This window comes from Pristis pectinata, chromosome 4 (assembly GCF_009764475.1).
Source record: "Pristis pectinata isolate sPriPec2 chromosome 4, sPriPec2.1.pri, whole genome shotgun sequence".
In the NCBI taxonomy this organism is placed as follows: domain Eukaryota; kingdom Metazoa; phylum Chordata; class Chondrichthyes; order Rhinopristiformes; family Pristidae; genus Pristis; species Pristis pectinata.
Window position 1 is genome coordinate 50,912,895 of NC_067408.1, and position 25,482 is coordinate 50,938,376.

General features: G+C 40.8%; 1 protein-coding gene across 1 annotated transcript in view; it reads left to right on the forward strand.

Annotated features, from left to right (window-relative positions):
• The window catches only part of LOC127569745 (janus kinase and microtubule-interacting protein 2-like), a 190,559-nt gene that overhangs the window by 81,250 nt on the left and 83,827 nt on the right, over nucleotides 1-25,482 (forward strand). Inside the window, 3 exon segments of the mRNA XM_052014582.1 lie at nucleotides 19,381-19,427; nucleotides 20,009-20,266; nucleotides 23,412-23,909. Coding sequence (XP_051870542.1) covers nucleotides 20,138-20,266; nucleotides 23,412-23,909 — 627 coding nt within the window. The 5' untranslated portion in view covers nucleotides 19,381-19,427; nucleotides 20,009-20,137.

Sequence of the window (25,482 nt, forward strand, 5' to 3'; positions counted from 1 at the left end):
TCTGCTGTACAGGAGGAAGAATGATGAGACAGTGGTAACGAGAATGGATTAATTAGCTATGGTGGCAGACAAGTGCTTCTCTGGTCATAGTTGTGGCTCCTTGGTGCCAGGATCCAGGATGTTACTGAATGGATACAGCACATCTTGAAGTAGGAAGGTAACAGCCAGAGGTCATGCTCTATATTAGTACCAATGACAAAGGAAGGAGGGATGAGTTCCTGCAAACAGAGCTCAGGGAGCTAGGACAGAGGTTGAGAAGCACAAAAGCAGAAATCTCAGGAGGATAGAGCAAATGAATTTGTGGCTGGAGAGATGGTGCAGGAGGGAGGGACAGATCTTTGGGTGAAAAACATGATGATGCTGGAGGAACTCAGCAGGCCAGGCAGCATCCGTGGAGAAAAGCAGGTGGTCAACATTTTCAGGTCGGGACCCTTCTTCAGAACTGAATACAGGAAACGGGGAAGCCCAATATATAGGAGGGAAAAGCAGAGCAGTGATAGGTGGACAGAAGAGGGGAGGCGGGGTGGGCACAAAGTGGTGATAGGTAGATGTAGGCAAGAGATAGTGATAGGCAGGTGTGGGGGAGGAGGGGGGAGCAGAGCCACCGGGGGATGGGTCAAAGGTAAAGAGAGGGAAAAAAGGAGGGTGGAAAAAAGAAAAGAAGAGGCATGGTTGTGGGTGGGTGTGGGGAAAGGGTATGGGGATTACTTAAAGTGGGAATTCAATGTTCAATGGGAAAATTCAAAGTAATCCCCACCCCGCCCCCCAACCATGCTTCTTCTTTTCTTCCCTTTCCTAGCCTATCTCTCTTTTTTCTACCCCCCTTTTACTTCCTCTGTTTACCTTTGACCCATCCCCCAGTGGATCTGCTCTCCCTTCCTTCCCCGCATCTGCCTATCACCACCTTCTGCCCACCCGTCTACCCTCTTATGTCCACCTATCACATCTCTGCTTTTCCCTCCTATATATTGGGCTTCCCCTTTTCCTATCTTCAGTCCTGAAGAAGGGTCCTGACCCAAAACGTTGACCGCCTGCTTTTCTCCACGGATGCTCCCTGGCCTTCTGAGTTCCTCCAGGATCATGGTGTTTTTCAACTAGATTTCAGCATTTACTGTCCTTTGTTTCTTTAGAGACTTTGGGACTGTTTCCAAGAGAGGCAGTACCTTAAACAGGCAGATGGGTTACACCTCAGCAGGACTGGGACTAACTTCTCACAAGAGGGTTTAGTAAGTTTTGGAAGTATCTAAACTAGATTAGTAGTGGGGTATGGTAAAATGCTAAAAGGCCAAATTTAAAGGCACTATCTAAATGCAAGCTGCATCTGCAACAAGGTGGATGAATTAATGATGCAAGTAATGGTATCTGGATATGATCTAAATGCCATTATTGAAATGTGGTTGCAGGATGACCAAGGATGGGAACTAAATATTCCAGGGTATATGACATTCAGGAAGGACAGGCAAAATGGAAAAGAAGGTGATGTAGTGCTGTTAACATGGAATTAATTCATAACAGTGGTTAGGAAGGATTGGCAGTTCTCTGATTAGAATTTGAATTAGTTTGGGTGGAGCTAAGAAACTGGACAGAAAACATTGGTGAAAGTTGTTGAAAGGCCTTTGAATAATTGCAGTGATGTAGTGCACAGTATAAAGGAGGAAATTAGATTGTATGTAACAAGGAAACACAATAAACATGAGAAACTTCAATCTACATGCAGACTAGTCACATCAAATTAGTACTAGCAGTGTTGAGGATGAATTCCTGGAATGTACTTGAGAAGGACTTCTAAATCAGTACGTTGAGAAACCAACTGGAGAGCAAGCTATTTTAGAAATAGTAGTGTGGAACAAGGAAGGGTTAAGTAATAAACTTATTGCAAAGAGCACCCTTGGGGGAAAAATGTGTCCAAAATGTGGTAGAATTTACATTAAGTTTGAAAGTGATGTGATTCAATCCAAAATCAGGGTTTTCGATTTTAAGGAAGGAAATAATGGAGGTATGAGGGGCAGATTGGCTGGATGGGAAATTACATTAAAGAGAATAAGGACGTAACATAATTGAACAAGGACAAGGGACAGGAAGAGACCAACTGGCCCTTTGAGTCTGCTGTCAAGATCATGACTAATTTACCTCAGCTCTATTTTTCTGCACTATGCTTAAATTACTAAATTTCCTTAATATACAGAAATCTATCAATTCAAAGACAGGCCTTTCTTAGCCTGGAGGGTAGAGAATTTTATATCCCTCCTATAAGATCACCTCTCAGTCTTCTATGCTCCAAGTATAAAAGACCTAGCCTGTCCAACTAGGTGTTTGGATGTTGACTTGTCAGGAAATCTTTAGCCTAGAACTTAAAGAGTGTATTTAAACCTTCAAAAGCTTACTTACCATCATTCAGAACTATCATGCATAAAATTGCAAAGCTTAACATTTTTCATCAAAAAACTCCTTTATAATGTTCAAAGTAAAATGTTTTATTTTCTATGAGGCTTTGTTGCGACTTGCAGCACAGATGAACAGAAATTTCCTCCAAGTAAACATTGGTTAAAAACAAGCCTATTTTCTTTGATCCCTGTCATGAACTCCATCTTCTACCTAACAATTTCATCCTGTCCAAATTGAATACAGTACTCAAGTGCAGCATCATCAGTATCTTGTACAGCTGCAACATAACCTCCCAACTACCACTATAGATCAAAATTTCCAAAAAATACAGATTCCTTTACAGATGCCTTCACAGATAAGGAGACCAAAACTATTCATAATGCTCGCTAAGGCCTTATATAATTGCCGAACGATATCTTAATTCCTACACTCAAATCCTCTTGTTCTAAAGTCCAACATACCATTTGCCTTCCTAATTGCCTGTAACACCTGCATTTTGGTTTTCAGTGACTTGTGTACCTTTAAACTCAGAACATCAACATTATCCATTCTTGTACCATTTAAATACTGTATGTGTGTGCATTGAAGTGAATGGCCTCACATTTTTCCAGAAGAACATAAAGAGGGTTCAAGGGGATATAGACAAGCTAAGTAAATTAATGAAAAAATGGTGGATTGAATACAATATGGAAAAATGTGAGTTCACCCATGTCTGCTCTCTGATTAGTGCATTGTAATTTTTAAATGGTACGAGAGTGAGAAATGTTGATGTTCAAAGTACACTTCACTGAAGGGCGACTCAGCAAGTAGTTAGGATGACAAATGGTAAGAATAAAAATGTTTTCTACAATTATATAGGCCTCAGTGAGCTAACACCTGGAGTACTGTGCATAATTTTGGACTCCTCACCTGAAAAGAGAGATTTGCTGCAGGGTGAGTTGAGTGAAGATTCGTGAGACTGGATTCTGCGATGGTGGGTCTGTCACGAGAGGAGAGATTGAGTTGGCTAAACCTCTGTTTAGAGTTTAAAAAAAATGAGAGGTGGCCTCACTGAAATGTACAAAATATTTAGAAAATTTGATGACTGATACACGGATAATGTTCGCTCTGCCTGAGGAACTGGGGATGGGGGCGGGGAAGGTCACAGTCTCAAAATATGGGCTAGGTCGTTTAGGCCTGAGGGAGGAGAAACTTATTTGCTCGAAATGTGATGGAGGACTATGGATGTTTAGCTATTGATTTTTTTCAAAACCAAGATTGATGGATTTCTGGATATTAGAGGAATTAAGGGATATGGGGATAATGCAGGAAAATGTTGTTGTGGTAGAGGCTCAGCAATGACCTTAATGAAAGGTGGACCAGACCTGAGGTGTTGAATGACCTCCTCCAGTTGCCATTTCCTCTGAAGGTAAACATTACTTTTCTAGTACTTCTAAATCCTGGTGATTCTGTTACTGTTGGATGTTGACTTTTCAGGAAATCTTTAGCCTAGAACTTTAAAAAAAAGTGTATTTAAATCTTCAAAAGCTTACCATCATTCAGAAATGCCATGCACAAAATTGCAAAGCTTAACATTTTTCATCAAAAACTTCCTTTTAATGTTCAGAGTAAAATGTTATATTTTCTATGATTGCAACTTACAGCATGGATGAATAGAAATTTCCTCCAAGTAAATATTGGTAAAAACAAGCCTATTATCTTTGGTCCCAGTCATGAACTCTGTCTTCTACTTTACAATTTCATCTTGCTCCTATCTATTTGGAATGCAGTCAAATTGGGCTTTGACCTTGAGTTGAGCCAGACTTTGAGTTTGAGCGATAGCCTTTCCCCCGGGCTACACATTCATGCTACCTTTACAAGAATCGACGTCCACCCTGGTAACTTTGGCTGACTCTGACCCTATTTCACCTCATCTCCTGCTGAAACCTAGTTCATGCCTCCTTTTACCGCTGGACTTGATTACTCGAGTCACTGTTGGCTGTTGAATCCTCAACGAACTTGTCACACACATCTCTGCTGCCCACGTAAAATCAGGTTCTGTTTACCCACCCAGTGTCTGCTGACATATATTGGCTTCCAGTTAAGCAACATGATATTCTTAAATCATTCCATTGCCTCACACATCCTATCTCTGAAATCTCTTCTGAACCTACACCCCTTTGAAGGATCTGCTCTTCTCCACTTTCGGCCTCTTGAGCAACTCCAATTTTAATTGCTGCACTCTGGGTGTCCAAGTTTTCAGTGGCAAAGACCCTAAGCTCTGAAATGCTCTCACCAAACCTCTCCAGTGCCTTTTTCTTCAACCAAAGCAATTCCTTAAAGCCTACCACTTTAACTGAGCTTCTGGACATCTGCTTAAATAATTTTCTTATGTTCCTAAGTGCCACGTTTTATTTGATAACTCTGATTTGTGTTTATGGGTCTATATAAATATTTGTTAAAGAAAAATTATTGGGATCTATTTAACTTAATTGTGTGAGATCACAGTGCAGGTTTCTCAAAGCTAGCCTGATTCCAATTGAACGAGAAAAAGAAATTACAGTGCTGTGTTCGTCAGTTCATCAAGATGATGGATGGTGGCTCTGGGGGTAAGGAACACTTTGAATTTTAGGCAATAAGCCCTCTGCCCTAGCCATGTTCTGTGGTCACTACTCAAAAACATCTCCAACTGTGCCAGTGGGATATTTTCCCATTTGCTACTCCGATTGTCTTGTGGCCTTTCAAAATTGAATTGCTGAGTTAGTCTGAGGTGGTGCCAAAGTTGAACCCAGAAGAAGCTTGATTAAAGGAAAATTCATTCCACACAAAAATTTAAAGCAGGTGAAAGTGATTCTTTATTCCATTTGTGCAAACTGGATTCAAACGCAATTAAAGGCCTCATGTACAATCCATCAGATCAAGTTTCAATTGCAGTAAAATATTTATGGCTGTGATACTCTTTCAAATGCAATTTTATAAGTGTGAATAGTTTATTCTTTTAAGCTTTATTTCTCCCCTTTCATTTTATTTGTGTTTTTAAGCATCACACATATGGACAAGAGACATGTTTTATTTCAGTTGAAGGTGAAGTATGCTGTTGATATCAAGAGACTTGTTCAAGTTCTCAGCCCCCAGTTTACTTATGGTATGGTCCAGCACCAGTGTCCTGTAAAAGTGGCAATGGATTCACACATGTTAAAATTGTTGCTGCTTTTCGTATATAATGAAAATTTATGCATAATTTTCAGTTGCTTATAAATTCTCCATATTAAATTGTGCTTCTCAATAGGATTTAAAAGTAAATAAGGCTGAGGCTAAGATTTAAAGTTTAACTCTGTAACGTAAAGCCAAGGAGTAATTAACCTGACTCTAATTAATGACCAGTAATAGTGGGGGGAAAAAAAAGCACAAAGCATTCTTGCAGTTAGCTGGTTTTGCAAGAGTGTGTAGGATTATGGAGAACATATGGTACAGAAACAGGCCATTTGGCCCAACTGCTTCGTGCCAGTATTATAATCCTCTCAATTTTTCTCTGCAAAACCTGCTAGCATATTTATTCCAGTTAAACAAATATTTAACTTCAGAATAGCCTGAATAAGATGGTTAAACAGAGGTGAGCAGGTGCCATGCAGGGTTGGTTAACTTCTTGTAGTGAAGTGATGCTTTCCTTTCACTTTATCCCCTTCCTTCTGAGATTCTGTCAAATGTTTATATGCATTACACATACAATTTATAAGATATCTTTATTAGTTACATGTACATTGAAACACACAGTGCAATGCATCTTTGCGTAGAGTGTTCTGAGGGCAGCTGGCAAGTGTCGCCATGCTGCCGGTGCCAACAAAGCATGCCCACAACTTCCTAACCTGCACGTCTTTGAAATGTAGGAAGAAACCGGAACACCAGAAGGAAACCCACACAGACATGGGGAAAGGAAAACTAAGAGTTTACCTCTTGACTTGCAACGCTGATTGTGATCTACAGAAAGTAATTCTTGTAATGGCGGTGAAAACATTCAACAATAACGTTCAGACTTTTCAGAATAGAGTTGGATTCTCTTCTCACTTTTCATAAACGTGAGGCCATACAAAATTTTGCTGCTCAACCGCTAACTCACATCGTAATGTTTACCTGTCATCGCCCCTATGCTCACAGACCTGCATATACTCCATTTAGGCTGTGCTACAGCCATTCGTTAATTTAGGAGAGGTATATGATCCTGGAAAGCATTGTGTAAAACAAAAAGATGAGGTGAAATGCCTTATCATTTTTTTCCACAACAGTGTATGGAGAGTAGGTCATTTATGTAATGAGAAATAGCTTTGTGAAATGAAGACTTTTCTCCCAGTTCATAAATTGTGTTTAAAATTGAGGGATTAGTGTTCACTGGGGCATGACTTGGGAGAGTTCTTGAGGGTTGATGTGATGGATGGGAGGAAGAGTGCAGGATAAGAGTAGGAGAAAGCCTGAAAGGGCAGGGTTTCCACAAACTTACCTGCTGCCTTTCAGGTGAACAAAGCTTTGGAAGGATGGCAGCTCAGAATCGGGTAAGTTTTGTAATTGGTGGGAAAGAGAATATGGGTGTGGGAGGAGTTGATGGTGAGTACAGCATTATTGGGGAGGGGGTGTCAGGGGTGATGGTGCACGTGAGGCTGTGTGTCGGGGGAGATCAGTGATGGGGAGATGTTACAGAGGGGAAGTGTGATCATGGATACTGCACAAATCAGAAAACAGAAGTGGATGAACTCGTGCATTTTAAGTAAGTGACCAAAGCTGTACATAATAATTACCATGGGTGATATAATTGCATCTTTATTCTGGTTTGCAAATCCTCTTGTAATTAAAGCCAACATACGACTTACCTTCCTAATCACCTGCAGTTTACAGTGACTTGTGTCTAAGGTGACATTTAACATCAATACCACCCAATCTCTCACTATTTCACAAAAAATACTCTACTTTTCTGTTTTGTGCTCTTTGGTGGATAACTTCATGTTTTTCTGTATTACACTCAATCTGCCATGTTCTTACGCAATCACTTGGCTTGACGCCCTCTCCTCCCCACACACACCTGCTTTTGTATCATCACCAAACTTGAAAAGATAAAGTTTGGTATCCTTAGCCAAATCATTCATGCAGGTCATGAATGACCTTGTCCCAAGCACTGATCCCTGTGGTATATAATAGCTTGAAAAGATAAAGTTGGCCAAGGTTACATGGGACTTTGATCCATTAATTTTTCAGGATCTAGGCTTGGAATTACTAATATTAATGGCTCATCTCTAACATCGAACTGAGGCATGGGGAGTGTTGTAGAACAGAGATACCTTGGAGTTACAAGTACATGGTTCTCTGAAAGTAGAGTCACAGGCAGACAGGGTGGTAAAGAAGGCTTTTGGCATGCTGGCCTTCATAAGTCAGGACACTGAGTATAAAAGTTGCGCGGTCATGGTGCGGTTTTACAGGACGTTGCTGAGGCCACACTTGGAATATCGTGTTTAGTTTTGGTCGCCCTGCCAGAGGAAACGTTATTAAACTGGAAAAAGTGCAGAAAAGATTTACAAGGATGCTGCCAGGACTTGAGGGACTGAGTTATAGGGAGAGTTTAGACAGGCTAGGACTTTATTCCTTGGAGCGTAGGAGACTGAGAGGTAACCTTAAAGAGGTGTATAAAATCATGAGAGGCATAGATGGGGTGAATGCACTCAGTCTTTTTCCCAGAGTTGTGGAATCAAGAACTAGAGGGCATAGGTTTAATGTGAGAAGGGAAAGGTTTAATAGGAATTTGAGGGGCAAGTTTTTTTACACAAAGGGTGGCATGTACATGGAATGAGCTGCCAGAGGAAGTGGTTACAATAACAACTTTTAAAAGACAGTTGGACAGCTACATGGATTGGAAGGGTTTAGAAGATCATTGGCCAAACCCTGGCAAATGGGACTAGCTTGGATGGGGCATCTTGGTCAGCATGAACTAGCTGGGCCAAAGGGGTGTTTTCCGTGCTGTATAACTGACTTTACGGGCTATTTCAGCAGGCACTTTAGAATCAAGGTTCTTGAATCTGCCTCAGCAATGAAACACTATGGACCACCTCTTGCACTTCCATGGACTTGTCACCGATTGTGTCCTTCCTTTTTGCACTAAGATCTTGCTTTTGCAGTCTTTTTTTTCTCACCTGTATGGTATAATATTATGTATAATTTATGTTTTGTGCGTTGTCTGAACCTACATGCCTATGGTGCAGTTGCATGCAAGTCTTTCATTGTACTTGTACCTCACTGTACCTGTGCACATGACAATAAACTCGACTTGACTGGTGTCACATCTAGGCCACACTGGGTGAGGATGGCAGATTTCTTCACCTGCAGTCCATTAGTGAACATCGGTTTTTACAAGTTTTGTGATCATTATTAAAGGCTAGTTTGCTTTTTGCTTTAATTCTCAATAATTTCCTGAATTTAAATTCTACAGCTGCTATGGTGGGATTTGAACTCTGGTCTCTGGATTGTTGGTCCAGTAATTTAACCATTGCACCAGTAACATACCCCAAGTCACTGATGGCTTTGACAATAAGTATGATATTGTTAATATTAAATCATTGCTGGAAGTAATGTGAAGAACTTGTGCACTGCAGTGTGGTGGTTAGTGTAACACTATTACAGCACCAGCGACCTGGGTTCAATTCCCGCCACTGTCTGTAAGGAGTTTGTACGTTCTCACTGTGTCTGCGTGGCTTTGCTTCAGTTTCCTCCCACATTCCAAAGATGTACGAGTTAGGAAGTTGTGAGCATGCTATGTTGGCGCCGGAAGCATGGCGACAGTTGCAGGCTGTCCCCAGAACACGTTATGCAAAAGATGCATTTCACTGTGTGTTTCGATGTACATGTGACTAATAAAGATATCTTATCTTCATCTATAACTTGCAATTTAAACTAGTTTGGCTAGTTAATGGGCATGACAGACAGGAGAATGGCAGGGTGTGAGGAAATCCTACTGGATTAAATTGCATTTATTACATTGCAAGAGGTCTGACAGGTAAGGTGGATGAACTTAGGGCTTGGATAGCAACATGGGACTGGGATATCATAGCCATTGCAGACACATGGCTAAGGGAGGGACAGGACTGGCAGCTTGATGTTCCAGGGTATAGATTCATTAGGTGGGCTAGAGGTGGAGGAAGGAAAGGAAGTGGAGCTGCATTTTTGATTGAGGGGAATGTCACAGCAGTAGTCAGAGATGAAATTACTGAAATATCATCCAGTGAGGATTTACTGGGTGAACCTTGGGGTTGTACTATGGCCCCCCAAATTGTCAATGGGAATTAGAAGAACAAATATGCAGGGCAATAGTGGAGAATTGTAAGAATAATAGGGTTGTCATAGAAGGGGATTTTAACTTTCCTAACATGGACTGGGACTGCCATACTGTTAAAGGCTTAGATGGGTTAGAATTTGTTAAGTGCATTCAGGAAAGTTTCCTTGGGCAATATATGGAGGGCCCTACTAGGGAGAGGGCAAAGCTCGACCTACTCTTGTGTAATAGGGTGGGGCAGGTGACTGAGGTGACAATGGAGGAGAACTTTGAAACCAGTGACCACAGTTCTATTAGTTTTAAACTAGTTATGGAAAGGGACAGAACTGGCCCACAGGTTCAAGTTCTAAACTGGGGCAAGGCGAATTTTGACGGTATGAGACTGGGGCCTGCAAATGTTGATTGGAGTAGGTTGTTTTTGGTCAAAGTGACTACAGGCAAGTGGGAGGCTTTTAAAGGTGAGATAGTGAGTGCTCAAGGTCTGTGTGTTCCTGTTAGAGTGAAGGGTGATGAGATATTGGAGCCCTGGCTAGGAAAAAGGAGGCATGGGTCAGATACAGGTAGCTAGGATCAAGAAAATTCCTGTAGGAGTATAGGGGATGCAGGATTGTAGTCAAGAAGGAAATCAGAGGTTAAAACAGGGGCACGTTATCGCTTTGGCAGGGAAGATTGGAGAATCCAAAGAGAATTTATGAGTATATTAAGGGAAAAAGAGCAACTAGAGAGAGAGAGAGAATAGGGACGCTCAAAGACCAAAGGGGTCACCTTTGTGTTGAGCTGCAGGAAATGGCAAGGTCTTTAATTAATATTTCTCCTCTGTTTTTACTGTGGAGAAATACATGAGGACTTCGGAACTAGGAAAAGTAAATGGGAAGGTCTTGAGGATAATCTGCATTACAGTAGAGGTGGTGCTGGATATCTTAAAAGGTATGAAAGTCGACAAATCTCCAAGAAGACTGGGAGGCTAGAGAAGAAATTGAGGGAGCCCTGACATCATCTTAGCCATGGGTGAGGTGCCAGTAGACTGGAGGGTAGCAAATGTGGTGCCTTTGTATAAGAAGGGTGGCAAAGAAAGACCTGGGAACTATGGACCAGTAAATCTAACATTTGTGGTTGGTTGTTACTGAAGAGGATTCTGAGGGATAAGATATACGTACATCTGGAAAGGTAGGGGTTTATTAGGATAATCAGCATAGCTTTGTGTGTGGGAGATCATGTCTTAGAAACTTGATTGAGTTTTTTGATGATGTGACCAAGAAAGTTGATGAGGGCAGGGTGGTAGACATTGTTTATATGGACTTCAATAAGGCCTTTGATAAAGTTCCACATGGTAAGCTGCTCTGGAGGGTTAGATCACATGGAATCTAGGGAGACCTGGCTAACTGGACACACAATTGGCTTGATGGTAGAAAGCAGAGGGTGATGGTTGAAAGTTGTTTCTCAGAATAGAGGCCTGTGACTAATGGTGTGCTGCAGTGGTTGGTACTGGGCCCATTGTTGTTTGTCATCTATATCAATGATTTGGATAAGAATGTACAAGGCATAGCTAGCAAGTGTGCAGACAACACTAAAATAGGTGGTATAGTGGACAATGAAGAAGATTATCAAAAATTACAGGGGGATCTTGATCAGCTGAGTAAATGGGCTGAAGAGTAGCAAATGAAGTTCAATTCGGATAAGTGCATTTTGGAAAGTCAAATCCAGGTAGGACTTTCTCAGTGAATAACAAGGCCCTGGGGAGTAATGCAGAACAGAGGTACCTTGGAGTACAAGTACATGGTTCCCTGAAAGTGAAGTCAGAGGTAAACAGGGTGGTGAAGAAGGCTTTTGGCACGCTGGCCTGCATAAGTCAGGGCAATGAGTATAAAAGTTGGGAGGTCATGGTGCAGTTGTACAGGACGCAGGTGAGGCTGCACTTGGAGTATTGTGTTCAGTTTTGGTCACCCTGCTGCAGGAAAGATGCTATTAAATGGGAAGAGTGCAGAAAAGATTTACAAGGATGTTGCCAGGATTTGAGGGACTGAGTGAAAGGGAGAAGTTGGACAGGTGAGGACGTTATTCCTTGGAGCGTAGGAGACTGAGAGATGATCTTATAGAGGTGTATAAAATCATAAAGGACATAGACAGGGTGAATGCACTCAGTCTTTTTCCCTGAGTTGGGGAATCAAGAACTAGAAGGGCATAGGTTTAAGGTGAGATGGAAAAGATTTAATAGGAACTTGAGGGGCAACTTTTTCACAAATAGGGTGGTATGTATGTGGAATGAGCTGCCAGAGGAAGTGGTTGAGGCAGGTACAAAAGAAAGTTTTTCTTTTAAAAGACTGTTGGACAGGTACGTGGATTGGAAAGGTTTAGAAGGTTATGGGCCAAACACTGGCAAATGGGATTAACTTGGATGGGGCGTCTTGGTCAGCATGGACCAGTTGGGCTGAAGGGCCTGTTTCTGTTCTGCATGACTCTATGAACTTGAGGTTGAAGTTATCTGTTTAGAGAAGATGGTAGGGATCACCATGGGGATTAGGAACTATTTATAGAAGATTTTCTTCAATGAATTAAATAAGTCCATAAGAAGTAGGAACACAAATCAGCTATTTGACCCCTTGAGCCTATTCTGCTATTCAATAAGATCATGGATAATCTGATGTTCTTCAGGCTATTTTCCTGCCCTCTCCCATACCCATCTGATACCCACGTGTCTTAATTACTAATCTCCCTCAGCATTAAATAAACACAGGGACTGGATATCTGGAATGGATTCCATAAAAGGATAGTTATTTTTTGTGGTCAGAGCAGATATTATGAGCCAAAATATTTCAGAAATCCAATTGTAACAGCGCAGATCCATTGGGTTTGAGGTACAGATGTGCAGCACAACAGTAACTCTCCGAATTTATATAGTAACTTCAGCCCAGCCAAGTGTCACAAGAGGTTTCAATTGGCTGGTGAAACCTGAGCAGGGAGAAGAAATGGCTGCAAGCTCAAAGAAACAAATCTGTTTTCCAAAAGTCTTTAAAGATTTAGGAAATCTGAACTAGGATTTCCAGATCACAGAAGCAAGGATGATAAAAGCTCATATATTGTGAGTAGAGCAGAGAAAATTTCAGGTTGGACTTCATTGCTGCAGTCTGTGACATTACTGTGAAGAACGACTTGTTCATCATTGATTCATAGAACATAGTTCAGCTTGGAACAGGCCCTTTGGCCCACGATGTTGTGCCAAACTAAGTAAATTAGCAATTTAAACACTTAACTAAACTCATCCCTTCTGCCTACACAAATCCATATCCTTCCATTCTCTGCACATTCATGTGCTATCTAAGAGCCTCGTAAGCGCCTCTATTGTATTTGCCTCCACTACCAACCCTGGCAGCACATTCCAGGCACCCACCACTCTCTATGTGTGTAAAAAAATACTACCTTGCCCTGCATATTTCCTTTAAATTTACCTCCTCTCGCCTTAAATGCATATCCTCCAGTACTAGACATTTCAACCCTGGGAAAAAGATACCAGCTGTGTACTCTTAAGGATCTCATCTTAGGGGTTTTGTTACAATTTCTTTTTGGAAGCACACATTAACATGGTGCACTGGACAAGCTCATACTTATCATAAGCTAGAGTATAAGGATTGCCTGAGAATGGTGAGTAACCACATTCAGTGCTCTAGTATACGTTAGTCTCACACTTGTATTGAGTAGGCTTAAATAGGCCCTTCCACAGATATTTAATCATGCTGTTTAAAAAAAAGCTTAAATTTATTCAAAAAAGACACAAAAAGATATTTTAACTTGAGTTAATGCATTAATTAAAAAAAAACATAATTTAACATTACTTCTTTCCTTTGCAGCTGTTCTTTCCCATTGAAATTAATGGGATTTGTGATCCTGCATCAGGTCTAAGCTGGTACAAGTTTGGAGAGCAAATCTCCCAGTACGATTGCTGAGAAAGTGCAGGAAGTTTCCCTTTGGCATCCGGATTCCATAAGGAATCTGACATTGAAAACGCAGCTGGGCAAACACTACTGAGAACTTGCCAAGAAGTTCAAAACTTGCACTGCCCGGTGGGAGTCCCAATCATCTAGTTATGGAGGAAAATACTGACAGTTTCATGCAAAGTTTCAGGCATTTCTGAGGACAATCAGGCCATTGTTCTTTAGATAGGGAAACTCCTAACTGAAATGCAAGCTTTTGTGATAGATTTTGTACATTCCATTAATTGCTAATTTGCATGGATTTGCCTGTTTTCTGAGGAATCCGCTTACCTCACTGTAAAATGAGGCATATCTTTAATAAATCATTGTTCCTGGAACTTATAGGTTTAGTGCTATCTCAGGGCCACTGCTTGGGGATGATTTATTCTGTGAATACTGGAAAAAAAAACTCTGAGGACTCTCATGTTTTGTAGAGGGAAATCGCATCAGATATCAAACTGTTGTACCAGCACAGACCTGTCACATTATTCTGTGCTCATTTAGATGATGTGGTGTAAGTACTTTGAAATACATGTTGAACCTTGAACTTTACAGGGTTTCTTCTCTCCATTGAATAATTCCAGCTGGATATCCATGCACAATTATAACCTGTTATTGTAGCTGAAGAAGTCCCATGAGTTCACTGTTGCTCTGCTTCTCCATGATTAAATCTGCTTTGCTTGGATTCTGAGCAATAGCTATCAAGGCACTTTTAAAATTGCTTGTGAGTGAATCAGCAGCTTTCATTAACTTGAATGTTATTGTACTGTATATCCATGGCTTCTGAGAATGTAATGCAAAACTGACTTCTCTGGATGATGTTCACACCCCTCTATACACCTACACTCCCTTAACCATTCTTGGGGACAACTAGGAGAAGAAATGACATTTTGTGTGCATTTCCACAAAATATATATTGGTCAGAAGATAGATAAATTTTTAACTAAATTAGCATTTTAACGACCAGCCATTATTTAGACACTGCCTTAATTTAGACACTGCCTTAATTTAGATTTCTAAGTAGTTGCTAATTTACCGGATGACTAAGAATTTTTTCTTATTACAACAAAGGAGGCCATTCAGCCCATCAGGTTCATGCCTACTCCCAGTAGAGTAGTCCCATCAATCCTGTCTCCTTTATCACTTCAACCTATTCTCCCTTACTTGTCCTTCCTTCAACATCTATTTGGTTGTTTTGCCACTTACCTTCTGTAATGGGTAATTTATGGCAGCCAATTAACTTAGCAGCACACCTTTGGGATGTGGGAGGAAACCAAGAGTACCCGGCAAAAGCTCACATGGTCTCGGAGAGAACGTGGAAACTCCACACAATTAACCCCTGAGGATTGGGTCAAGCTTGCATCCCTGGAGCTGTGAGGCAACAGCACTAACTGCTGCACCACTGTGCTGCCAGTGAATATGAGAACAGACTAGCAGCGAAGATGAAAGCAACATACTATAAACTCTTTACAGGCAAATAAGTGGGAGGCAAGTGGTAAGAGGGAGGATGGAGTAACCTATGGATGGAAGGAGAACTTGCTGCTGACCATCTTAATGAATGCTTTGTATATATTGTTGCTAAGGGATCATGGAGAGATACAACACAGAAACAGGCCCCTTGCTGACCATCAAGCACCCATTTTTTACACTAAACCTACCCTAATCCATTTTATTCCCCTCAACTCGCTCCAGATTCTACCACTCACCTACACACAAGGGGCAATTTATAGTGGACAATTATAGTGGACAATTATAGTACTAACCCACACATTTTTGAGATGTGGGAGGAAACTGGAGCACCCAGCGGAAACCCACGCGGCCACAAGGAAAACATACAAACACCACACAGACAGCACCTGAGGTCAGGATTGAACCCGGGTCACTTGAACTATGAGACAGCAGCTCTACCAGCTGCACCACTGTGCCGCCCTTGATAGGAAGCTGCTGCCAGTGTCTCTGTGAAAAAGGAGGTAGTGTAGATAGTGGATCTGCTCAAAGAAGGTGTTGCCTGGTCTGGATGTGATGCATTCCAAGATGGTGAGGGGATAGAATTGGAAATTACAGAAACAGTGGCCATAGTTTCCCAATCCTCCCTAGATACAGGGGTGGTCCCAGAAGGCTGGAGAGTGTTAAATGTGCTTGCTCTAAAAGAGGTGTATGGACATGCCCAACAACTACATGGCAGTCATTTTAACCTCGGTGAGGAAGTTATTACAATTTAAAAATGTGTAAAAGTAAGAGTCACTTGAAGAAATCTGAATTTCTATAAAGGAGAGCCCACACAGATCTGTAAAAAGGCCAGTTGTTTTTGGACCACCTGATGCATTTTATCGACAAGGTAACAAAGAGGCTCATTGAAGGTCATAAGGTATATGTCAATGAAATAGATCTTTAGCAGATGCTCGATAAAGTCCCACGTAAAAGGCTGATTAGCAAAAGTGAAGTTCATTGAATAAAAGGGGCAATAACAGTATGGTTAAGAACAGAAAGTCGAGCGTTATGGTGAATGGTTGTTTTTCAGATTGGAGGAAGATAGACAGCTGTGTATTTCAGGGGTTGGCCATGCTCCTTGGAACGCAATATAGAATTTTGCCATGAGCGGATGCCACAAAATATTAGAAGTGTGTTTAACAGTGAGGAGCTTGGTAGTTAGACCTCAGAAGGACATAGGCTGGTGTATTGGGCAGACTTGTGACAGATGAAATTCAGTGTTAGTGTGGACTGATGCATTTTGGCAGGAAGAAAGATAGGGAAGGTAGGAAAGGATGGATAAGATGAATGGAATATGTCGAAGGATGTGGGTAAAGTGCTGCAGTGATATTTTTACAAAGCTGGTTGATGGATTAATGAGGGCAGTTATAGAGAGAATAAACAAACAAAGGGGCCTGCAGAAGTTGTGAGGGCGGATACATTAGGGACATTTAAGAGACTCTTAGATAGACACATGAATGATAGAGAAATGGGTGGCTACGTGAGAGGGAAGGGTTAGATAGATATTGGAGCAGGATAAAATGTCGGCACAACATTGTGGGCCGAAGGGCCTGTACTGTACTGTAATGTTCTATGTAAAAGCTATGAAGTGCAGGAAGCTGTGTGTAAATCAGTAAACACAGAGATTGTGGGGGTGGGGGACAGAACTGGGTGTGAATTAGGACATAGGCAACATCATTTTTGTGAACCTTGTTCTTATGGAGAGTTGAACAATGAAGGCTATCAAGTTTAGAGGTGAAGATGATAGAAAGTGAGCTGAGGAAGGGGCAGAGTTGAGCAGCATGGGTGGAAGCAGGTCCTTATTGTAATGGTGTGGATATATTGTCCATTGCTCTTGTTGGGGTCGCATCTGATAACAAGGTTGCAAGCAGCCAGCTTTGGTTATGGGGAGAAAGATGGTAGACTGAGAACAGAGCTGTGGCACAGGCTGAAAACAAGGGCTTTGGTTTTCCTAATATATATTTGGATAACATTCAGACCAGTATGTACTGGAGCTGGCTTTCATCCACCAGTGCAAGGAAACCAAGGCTTTTCTCTCAGCTGAGGGAAAGATGAAAAACATGATGATGCTGGAGGAACTCAGCAGGCCAGGCAGCATCCATGAAGAAAGGCAGGCGGTCAACATTTTGGGTCAGGACCCTTCTTCAGGACTGAAAATAGGAAAAGGGGGAAGGCCAATATATAGGAGGGAAAATCAGAGCAGTGATAGGTGGACAAAAGAGGGGAGGTGAGGTGGGCGCAAGGTGGTGATAGGTAGATGCAGGTAAGAGATAGTGATAGGCAGGTGCGGGGGAGGAGGGGAGAGCAGATCCACCTGGGGAGGTGTCAAAGGTAAGGAGACCAAGGAAAAAAAAGGTAGAAAACAAGAAGCTAGGAAAGGGAAGAAGAGAAGAAGCATGGTGGGGGGGGGACTCCTTAAATTGAGAGATTTCTTTCAGCTGATGTTGCAGAGTGGCTTCATATTGATGAGAAATAGGAGGGATCCATGGATGGATGCCAGGGAGACCAGAGATAGCAGAGAAGATATGAGAAGCAAAGCCATTTCAAATGAATGTCTGCCGCTACTGGATGGACAAGAATGCTAAAGGTCAAGTATGGTAGGCATAGACATAGTAGGCTGCAGGCAACCTTGATGACATACTTGATCCTGACATAAGCTTTGGACCACATTTCCTTCCCGCATCATTCTACCTACCTAACAATGTCTGATTCCATCTCCAGATTATTCCATCTAATGAATTTAAATTCCTCTGCTGCCATGATGGAATTTGAATTCGTGCCTCTGGATTGTTAGCCCTGGCCTCTCGATTACCAGCCTAATATTTTAATCCCAGTCTCTCTGTCTGATTATGATTAAAATGAACCAGCTCTCATTGCCTAACAATTGAATACAGGAGTATGTACCAACTTGCTGGTTAAGCTACATGAGGTCTTCTGAGAACTCTCATTTTCAAACCCTGGATCTTTTAGAAGGTCAAGGACAGTAAATTTAAGGGAACAGCACCGTCTGCAAATTCCCTTCCATCTTTCACACTATCTTGACTTGAAATCATATCCCAATTCCTTCATTGTCTCTGGTCAAAATTCTGGGACTCCCCATCTTAAAGCACTGTGGAAATAATGACCTTTACACCACAAAACAAAATGGTATAAGAATGTAGCTCACCAATAACATCTCGAGGGCAATAGAGTTGGGTAATGATATCTGAAACTGATGTCAACTTGTTGGCTTCCATTTGATGATATTCACCAGCTTATTCATCAGTTTCATGAAAGAATATAATTTTGTATATCTTAATAAAAAAGTTGCATTGTGCTTGATTAAAAGAATGAAGTGCAAATGTGTCAGCTTTGTGTTTCCCTGACACAGGAGTGGGAAAATGTTTTGTGTGAGAGGCACTGGACTTAGAGCAGAAATAAACTCTTTTCTTCACCTCTATGCTGATCTCCAGTAGGATGGCAATGACACATATTGGTAATTTTGTCCATGCGCTGGGGAGAGAAATAGTCAGTCCAGTTTCTTGCTCTATTAATTTATCCATTGAATTGTTGTTATGCAACTTTCAGATAAAAAGTAAGGCTGAAACAATATTATTTGTCTCATCAAGTCCTGGCGTTTTGTGCATCCAGCTTTCCCCATCTGTGTTTCAAGATATTTCATCGTTCTAGGTCAACTAACGATGGGCCATTATCATATTCCAAATATAATACTTTGAAAGTTATAACGACCCAATCTCTTGTATGTGACTTAAGCACTTAAATCTTGATGAAATCTCCTACATTCAAACATTTTTTTCAATGTAAAGGTTAATTTTCTTTATTTTTTTCATAGCTCAACCTCTTAGCATCAGGGATTATTATTATCCATCCTCACTACAGCCTCTCTATTGTACATTTTTTTGCAATGCACTAACAAGAACTGAGAGCTCGTGTTAACTGAGGTGTGACCATTGCACACTAAGTACTTGACGCACTATTTACCTCCAGGGAGAGGAGGCAATCTCCCAAACTCATTGATCCCAACTGAGGAATGCCACCTTCTGTGAATGAATGCTGTCACTGAAAGGATAAAGATGGTCAATTGGTGGTGTAGTTAAGTACAGAACAAGAAATAGCCCATGTAATTTGGAATATTAAACCGAGATGAATGTTGTAATGCCATTCTCAAAATAGATAGAAAAAAATCAATTGTTTAACTGTATTTGAAAATCAACCTTAACATTTATTTTTGCTCATTTATTTTCACAGATGATTGCTGCTTCATTGGATAAATGGATGGACATGGATGGATGAAGGTATGAAGAACAAAGATTGACTTTGTAGTAACACCACTGGTGCCCAATTTAGATATAACTGAAGTGTTTCTCATTTGCAAGATGAATAGATTCAAACAAACCAGCCTCATGTACTCACTCTGGCCCCATCAAATAAACCGTACATTTTTGGAATAATATTTATATGATGTATTGTTAATGGTGTATTGCCCATAGTTTTGAAATGTCTGATTCTTTTCAGATTGTTTTTCTATTGACTCAGAAGGCTCACAGTATCAAAAACATATAGGCAAATATAAAGGTTTCAATGTAAAATTTAATTCCCTATTTTTCCACTGATGTGGACTTATTTGTTGCAACAACCTGGCAGCTTCTCAAAGGAATTCCAGAGGGCTGCTTTGGAAGATTACCTGATGGAAATGGTGGAAGTATTTTAAGAGCTGGTAATCAAAATGTATCTTTTTTACCCCCACATGTCTATCTTCCCTCTGCCTTTGCAAGATACGTTGACAAAATCAGTTTTGTGTTCGATGTGTATAAATAAATTACCTTCTATTTATGTCACCTTAACTGAATCATTTCCTTTGGTGTCTATGATCCAGGCTTTGCACAGCCCAGCTGGTGGCAGGAGGGTGCCAGGGAATGTGATACAGAATGTGCTAGTGGATTTGCACTAAAATAAAATGGCAATTTATTCTTGAATTAACAAGTATAACAGGGAAGAACTGAAGATGTCCAAGAAGGGGCGTGGGAAGGCTGAAAAGCCTGAAGCCCTGATAGCTGCCTTACAGGCTGCTAATGAGGATCTCAGGACTAAACTGACTGACATACAAATAGAGCTTCATCAAGAGAAATGCAAGGTGAGTGATGCTTCATCAGTTGATTCAAAAATGGACAAAGGCAAATTTAAAATAATGTATAATGTAATTGGCAATTGGTTTGTTATTGTCACATAAACCAAGATACAGTGAAAAGCTTTTGTTTGCATGCCATCTGGACAGATCATTCCATGCATAAGAACATCAATGTAATACAAAAGGGAAAAAAACAGAATGCAGCATATAGTGGTTAGAGTTACCGAGAAAGTACAGTGCAGATAGACAGATAAGGCGCAAGGGCCATGATGAAGTAGATTGAGATCAAGGGTTTCATCTTTATCATATAAGGGGTTAATTCAGGAGTCTTATAACAGCAAGAGAGAACTGTAGGCTGATAACTGTAACTTAATTGATAAGTTTTTAGAAAATAAATATTCTTGAGGTATTGTAGACCAAAATTGCATTTGTTGAATCACCTGTGAGTATTTGTTATTCTTGGTGTTTGGTGGTGCTGGTGTTGCACTGCCCAACAACCCCACTTCCATCCCGATCTTGGGAGCTGTCTGCGTGGATTTTACGCATTCTTCCTGTGACCACGTGATTTTCCCCTGTGTACCCATTTCCTCCCACATGTCAAAGATGTGCTAGATGGTATTTTAATTGGCCACTGTAATTGCCCCATGTATAGATGAGTGTGAGGAGAATCAGGATGGGGCATGAGACTTGATGGGCATGTGATAAAAGACTAGGTTAGTGGGAAATCAGTGAGGAATGGTATTGATGGGAATATTCTGAGAACCAGCAAAGCCCAATGAGTCAAAAGGCCTTCTATATCATAGGAAAAATCTTAGAATATGAATACAAACTACCTACTCCCACTGATCATTTGGCCAGAATATTGAATCATTATATACAGTCATCTATTTTTCCCAATGGAGAACTCATTGGAGGGAAGATTATTTCGAATAGGTGAAGTTCTAATGTTTATATACTAAAATATCTCAGCTATACTGGATACTTTATAATCAATAACTATTGTAAATCCAGTAGTCATTTAAGATCATCATATATGGCTCTTTACAAATCAGTCAACTGACAGATTAAAGACCTTAACTTCTGATCAGGTCCTTTTCCTTTCCTCTTCCTTTGCAGATGCCCTTGGTTTTCTATATAATTCCAGGAGTTATAGAATTTTTGGGAAATTGACAGATTAGAAATTTTTGCTTAATTATTAGAGGTCAAATTGGAGATAAAGATCTTAAGGGGCTTGTCACTATGTTATTTGCTTCCAGGTTAGTAAACTTGACCAAAAATTCAAAAGTTTATGAACCTTTGGAGTTCTCTACACCAGAAGGCTGTGGATAGTCAGTTATTATGTATATTAAGGGTAGATATTGATAGATTTTGGATTCTTGGGAAATCAAAAGATCGTAGGAGAAGGTGTTGTAAAAGATTAATGATAATTTTGTTGAATGGAGAAGCAGGAGAATGATGGAATATCTTCCCCAATCATTCTCTTTGCTTGCACTTTATGAGATGAACGACCAGTGTGTCTTCTGAAGAAACCCTTTCTCTGTGGAGGTGCATTTCTATAAAAAGGGAAAATTCTCATCAAGTATTTTGAATCATTTGCTGGAAGATAGTGGATGGTGCAGTGTTGAACTAAACTATGTACCTGTGTAAAATTGGATCTTTGGCCTGTGCAAGATGGTTAACCTTAAAGGGAGCAGCACTGATAGTCAACAGTATATGTCAGTGTCCCCAGATCATCTATGAGTTTACCCTCCAGTTACTTCTCGGAAGGTTCATGTGATCTTGGATGAGGTTTTGCCATTTCCTGTGGTTTTTCTGCCATGTTTCCATATTTATGATACAAAAGGAAGTCATGGGCCAAGAGTCTATGCCTGGCTCTAAGAGTATTATAACAGTGCTTATTGCCTCACTAGTGTCCCTGTAACCTATTCTCTTTAACATACCCATCAAATATATCCTTCTCCACTTCCCACATCCCAATTCTCCTACCACCCCACCTACAGTGGGGGCAATTTACAGTGCCCAATTAAACCTACCAACCCACGTCTCTTTAGGAAGTGGGAGGAAACCAGAAGCATGTGAAGAAAAACTACATGGTCACAGGAGGACGTACAGACTCCACACAGACAGCACCCGAGGCCAAGATTCAACCTGGCTCACTGGAACTGTGAGGCAGCAGATCCACTGAACTGCACCACCAAGCCACGAAACAATCCACATCTAGAGAGGAGGACAGAAAGCTTAAAAAAAAACAGAACACGCTTCTTTCTCCGGTGGAATTAGATTTCCATCATAAAAGATTAGTGGAATGGGTGGAACACAGCTGTATGCAGTTTCTACAGGATAAATCATGTTAGCTAGTAAAAGTTTCTCTTGATCAACTCAGGATCATAATTTCTGGTCTCTTGGGAACTGTGCATGCAAAAGATAAATTTTAGCTCTCGTTTCTAAATAGTTTGTACAGAGGAAGACCAAAAACACAGATAAAACACACATGGAGGCCAATCAGCCTATTGTCCTTGTGAAAGAAGCCATCCAATTAATCCCATTCATCTGGTCTTTCATTCATCTAGGCTGTATTATAAACCTAGATGAGATTGATGACCATCCTTCCTCGTTTCTACATTAAGTCTGAAATTATTGCAAAGGTTACTCAGCCAGAAATCAGTTCTCTCAATATTGTCACCTAAGAACTTTCTATATACTTTATGATACAAAGAGCTGAAGGAAGACAGTGTAAATAAAATTACTCCCATCCCAACTAACACTTCCCTATTCAATTTCCAATCATTCATTTGATTTCACAATGAGATGAAAAGTGAAGACTGTCCTGAAGAAGGGTCCTGACCCGAAACATTGACTGCCTGCTTTCTCCACGGATGCTGCCTGGCCTGCTGAGCTCCTCTAGCATCACAGTGTTTTCATCTAGATTCCTGCATCTGCAAGTCCTTTGTTTCTCAAATGAAAAGTGAGATGACTGTGATATTCATTGATTCTTTGTTCATCTCAAATACCAGGATTTAGATTTCCTTAATTTTCTTGGGGATATTTAGCCCGATTTATTGGAAAAAGTTGTGGTTTGAAATCTAACATTTTAGAACTGGGGCCAATATTTGTTCAAGCACTCCAATTTCCTGTGTTGTTCTGTTCCCAGGTTAGTAAACTTGAGCGAGAGAAGGTACAAGAGGGAAAGCGTATACGAGAGCAAGAGCAGCACAAACACACAGCAATGGTCACAGACTTGAAGAGCAAACTCCATGAGGATAAAATGAAGGAACTCCAGTCCGTTCGAGAGACATTAATAAAACAGCATGATCAGGAACTCGCACGCACGATCAAAATCAAAGACCAAGAGATTCAACGATTTAAGTCACTTGTGAATGCACTGCGAGATGGCAGCAGTGACAAAGTAAGAACAGCGCTGTCTAATGAGGCCCGGGACGAGGCTCGGAAAGCATTTGACTCTGAGCGCCTTAAACTGTTGCAGGAAATAAGTGAACTGAAATCGGCCAAGAAACAGGTGGAGGAGTCACTGAGCAACATGATTCAGGCAGACAAGATAAAAGCTGGGAACTTGAGGAGTGAACATCATTCCCATCAAGAGGCCATTGCCAAAATCAAATGGGAGTCTGAGAAGGATATCCGTAGGCTGGTGAGCACCATTGATTTCGGGAGTTTGATTGGCATCAATGTTCCATTAACTGTTGAATGGGTTTGCTTTTCATTATAAATCTAGGATGTTGTAACCTTGATAAATCTTGAAAGTGACATGAATTTTCATTGTTAAAAGTGACAGAGAGCTTAGTGAAGATTATTTTTCATTACTTTTTATTAAAAGTAGAAAGATTTTAAAATTTGCATTATTGGAAATTTCTGGATAGAATACAACTTGCCTGTGAGATGTTGGTATAATCTACAGCCTGTTTTTGAAATTTGCAGGGTAGAACTTGGATTGCGATTTGCAACTTTTGAATTCTGCAGCATATTGTTGTAGAAGTACAGAGATGACCCCTCAGTTCACTTGCTCAATGAATGATTATGGCAACCTCAGTTCAGATGATCATAAGATTTTCTTTTCAGCTGTGGTTTTGGTTCCCTATTTTTGGGATTAGCTGAACTACAGATATATACAAAAAAAATGTACAACATATAATCCTAGCAACTTGATCTTCAAAGGCATATGTAACTTAAGAATAACAATGATATTGGACATTATTAGCTATAATAATGGTAACACTCTTGTGATTATTCTCATTGAAATGTAATGGCAGAGATTGTTGACACATTCATTTTTTACTAAATAACATGAAACTAAATTATTCCGTGCTGGATCCACATACCAATGACCACTGTGTGATGAATACAAACAGGCAAGGACCATAGAACAATACAGCACAATACAGGCCCTTCGGCCCACCATGTTGTGCCGACCTTCAAACCACACCTAAGACTATCTAACCCTTTCCTCCCACATATCCCTCTAACTTAAATTCCTCCATATGCTTATCTAACAATCTCTTGAACTTGTCTAATGTATCAGCCTCCACCACCACCCCAAGCAGCGCATTCCATGCACCAACCACTCTCTGGGTGAAAAACCTCCCTCTGACATCTCCCTTGAACTTCCCACCTATTACCTTAAAGCCATGTCCTCTTGTTTTGAGCATTGGCGCCCTAGGAAAGAGGCGCTGGCTGTCCACTCCATCTATTCTTCTCAATATCTTGTATACCTCTATCATGTCTCCCCTCATCCTCCTTCTCTCCAATGAGAACAGCCCAAGCTCCTTTTGTCTCTCCTCATAATCCATACTCACTAATCCTGGTAAATCTCCTCTGCACGCTTTCCAATGCCTCCACATCCTTTCTATAATGAGGCGACCAGAATTGGACACAGTACTCTCAGTGTGGCCTAACCAGAGTTTTGTAAAGCTGCATCATCACTTCGCAGCTCTTAAACTCGATCCCACGACTTATGAAAGCTAAAATTCCATAAGCTTTCTTAACTACCCTATCCACCTGTGAGGCGACTTTCAGTGATCTGTGGATATGAACCCCAAGATCCTTCTGCTCCTCCACACTGCCCAGAATCCTGCCATTTACCTTGTACTCTGCCTTGGAGTTTGTCCTTCCTAAGTGTACGACCTCACACTTCTCCGGATTGAACTCCATCTGCCACTTCTCAGCCCAGCTCTGCATCCTATCAATATCACTCTTCAAGCTTCAAC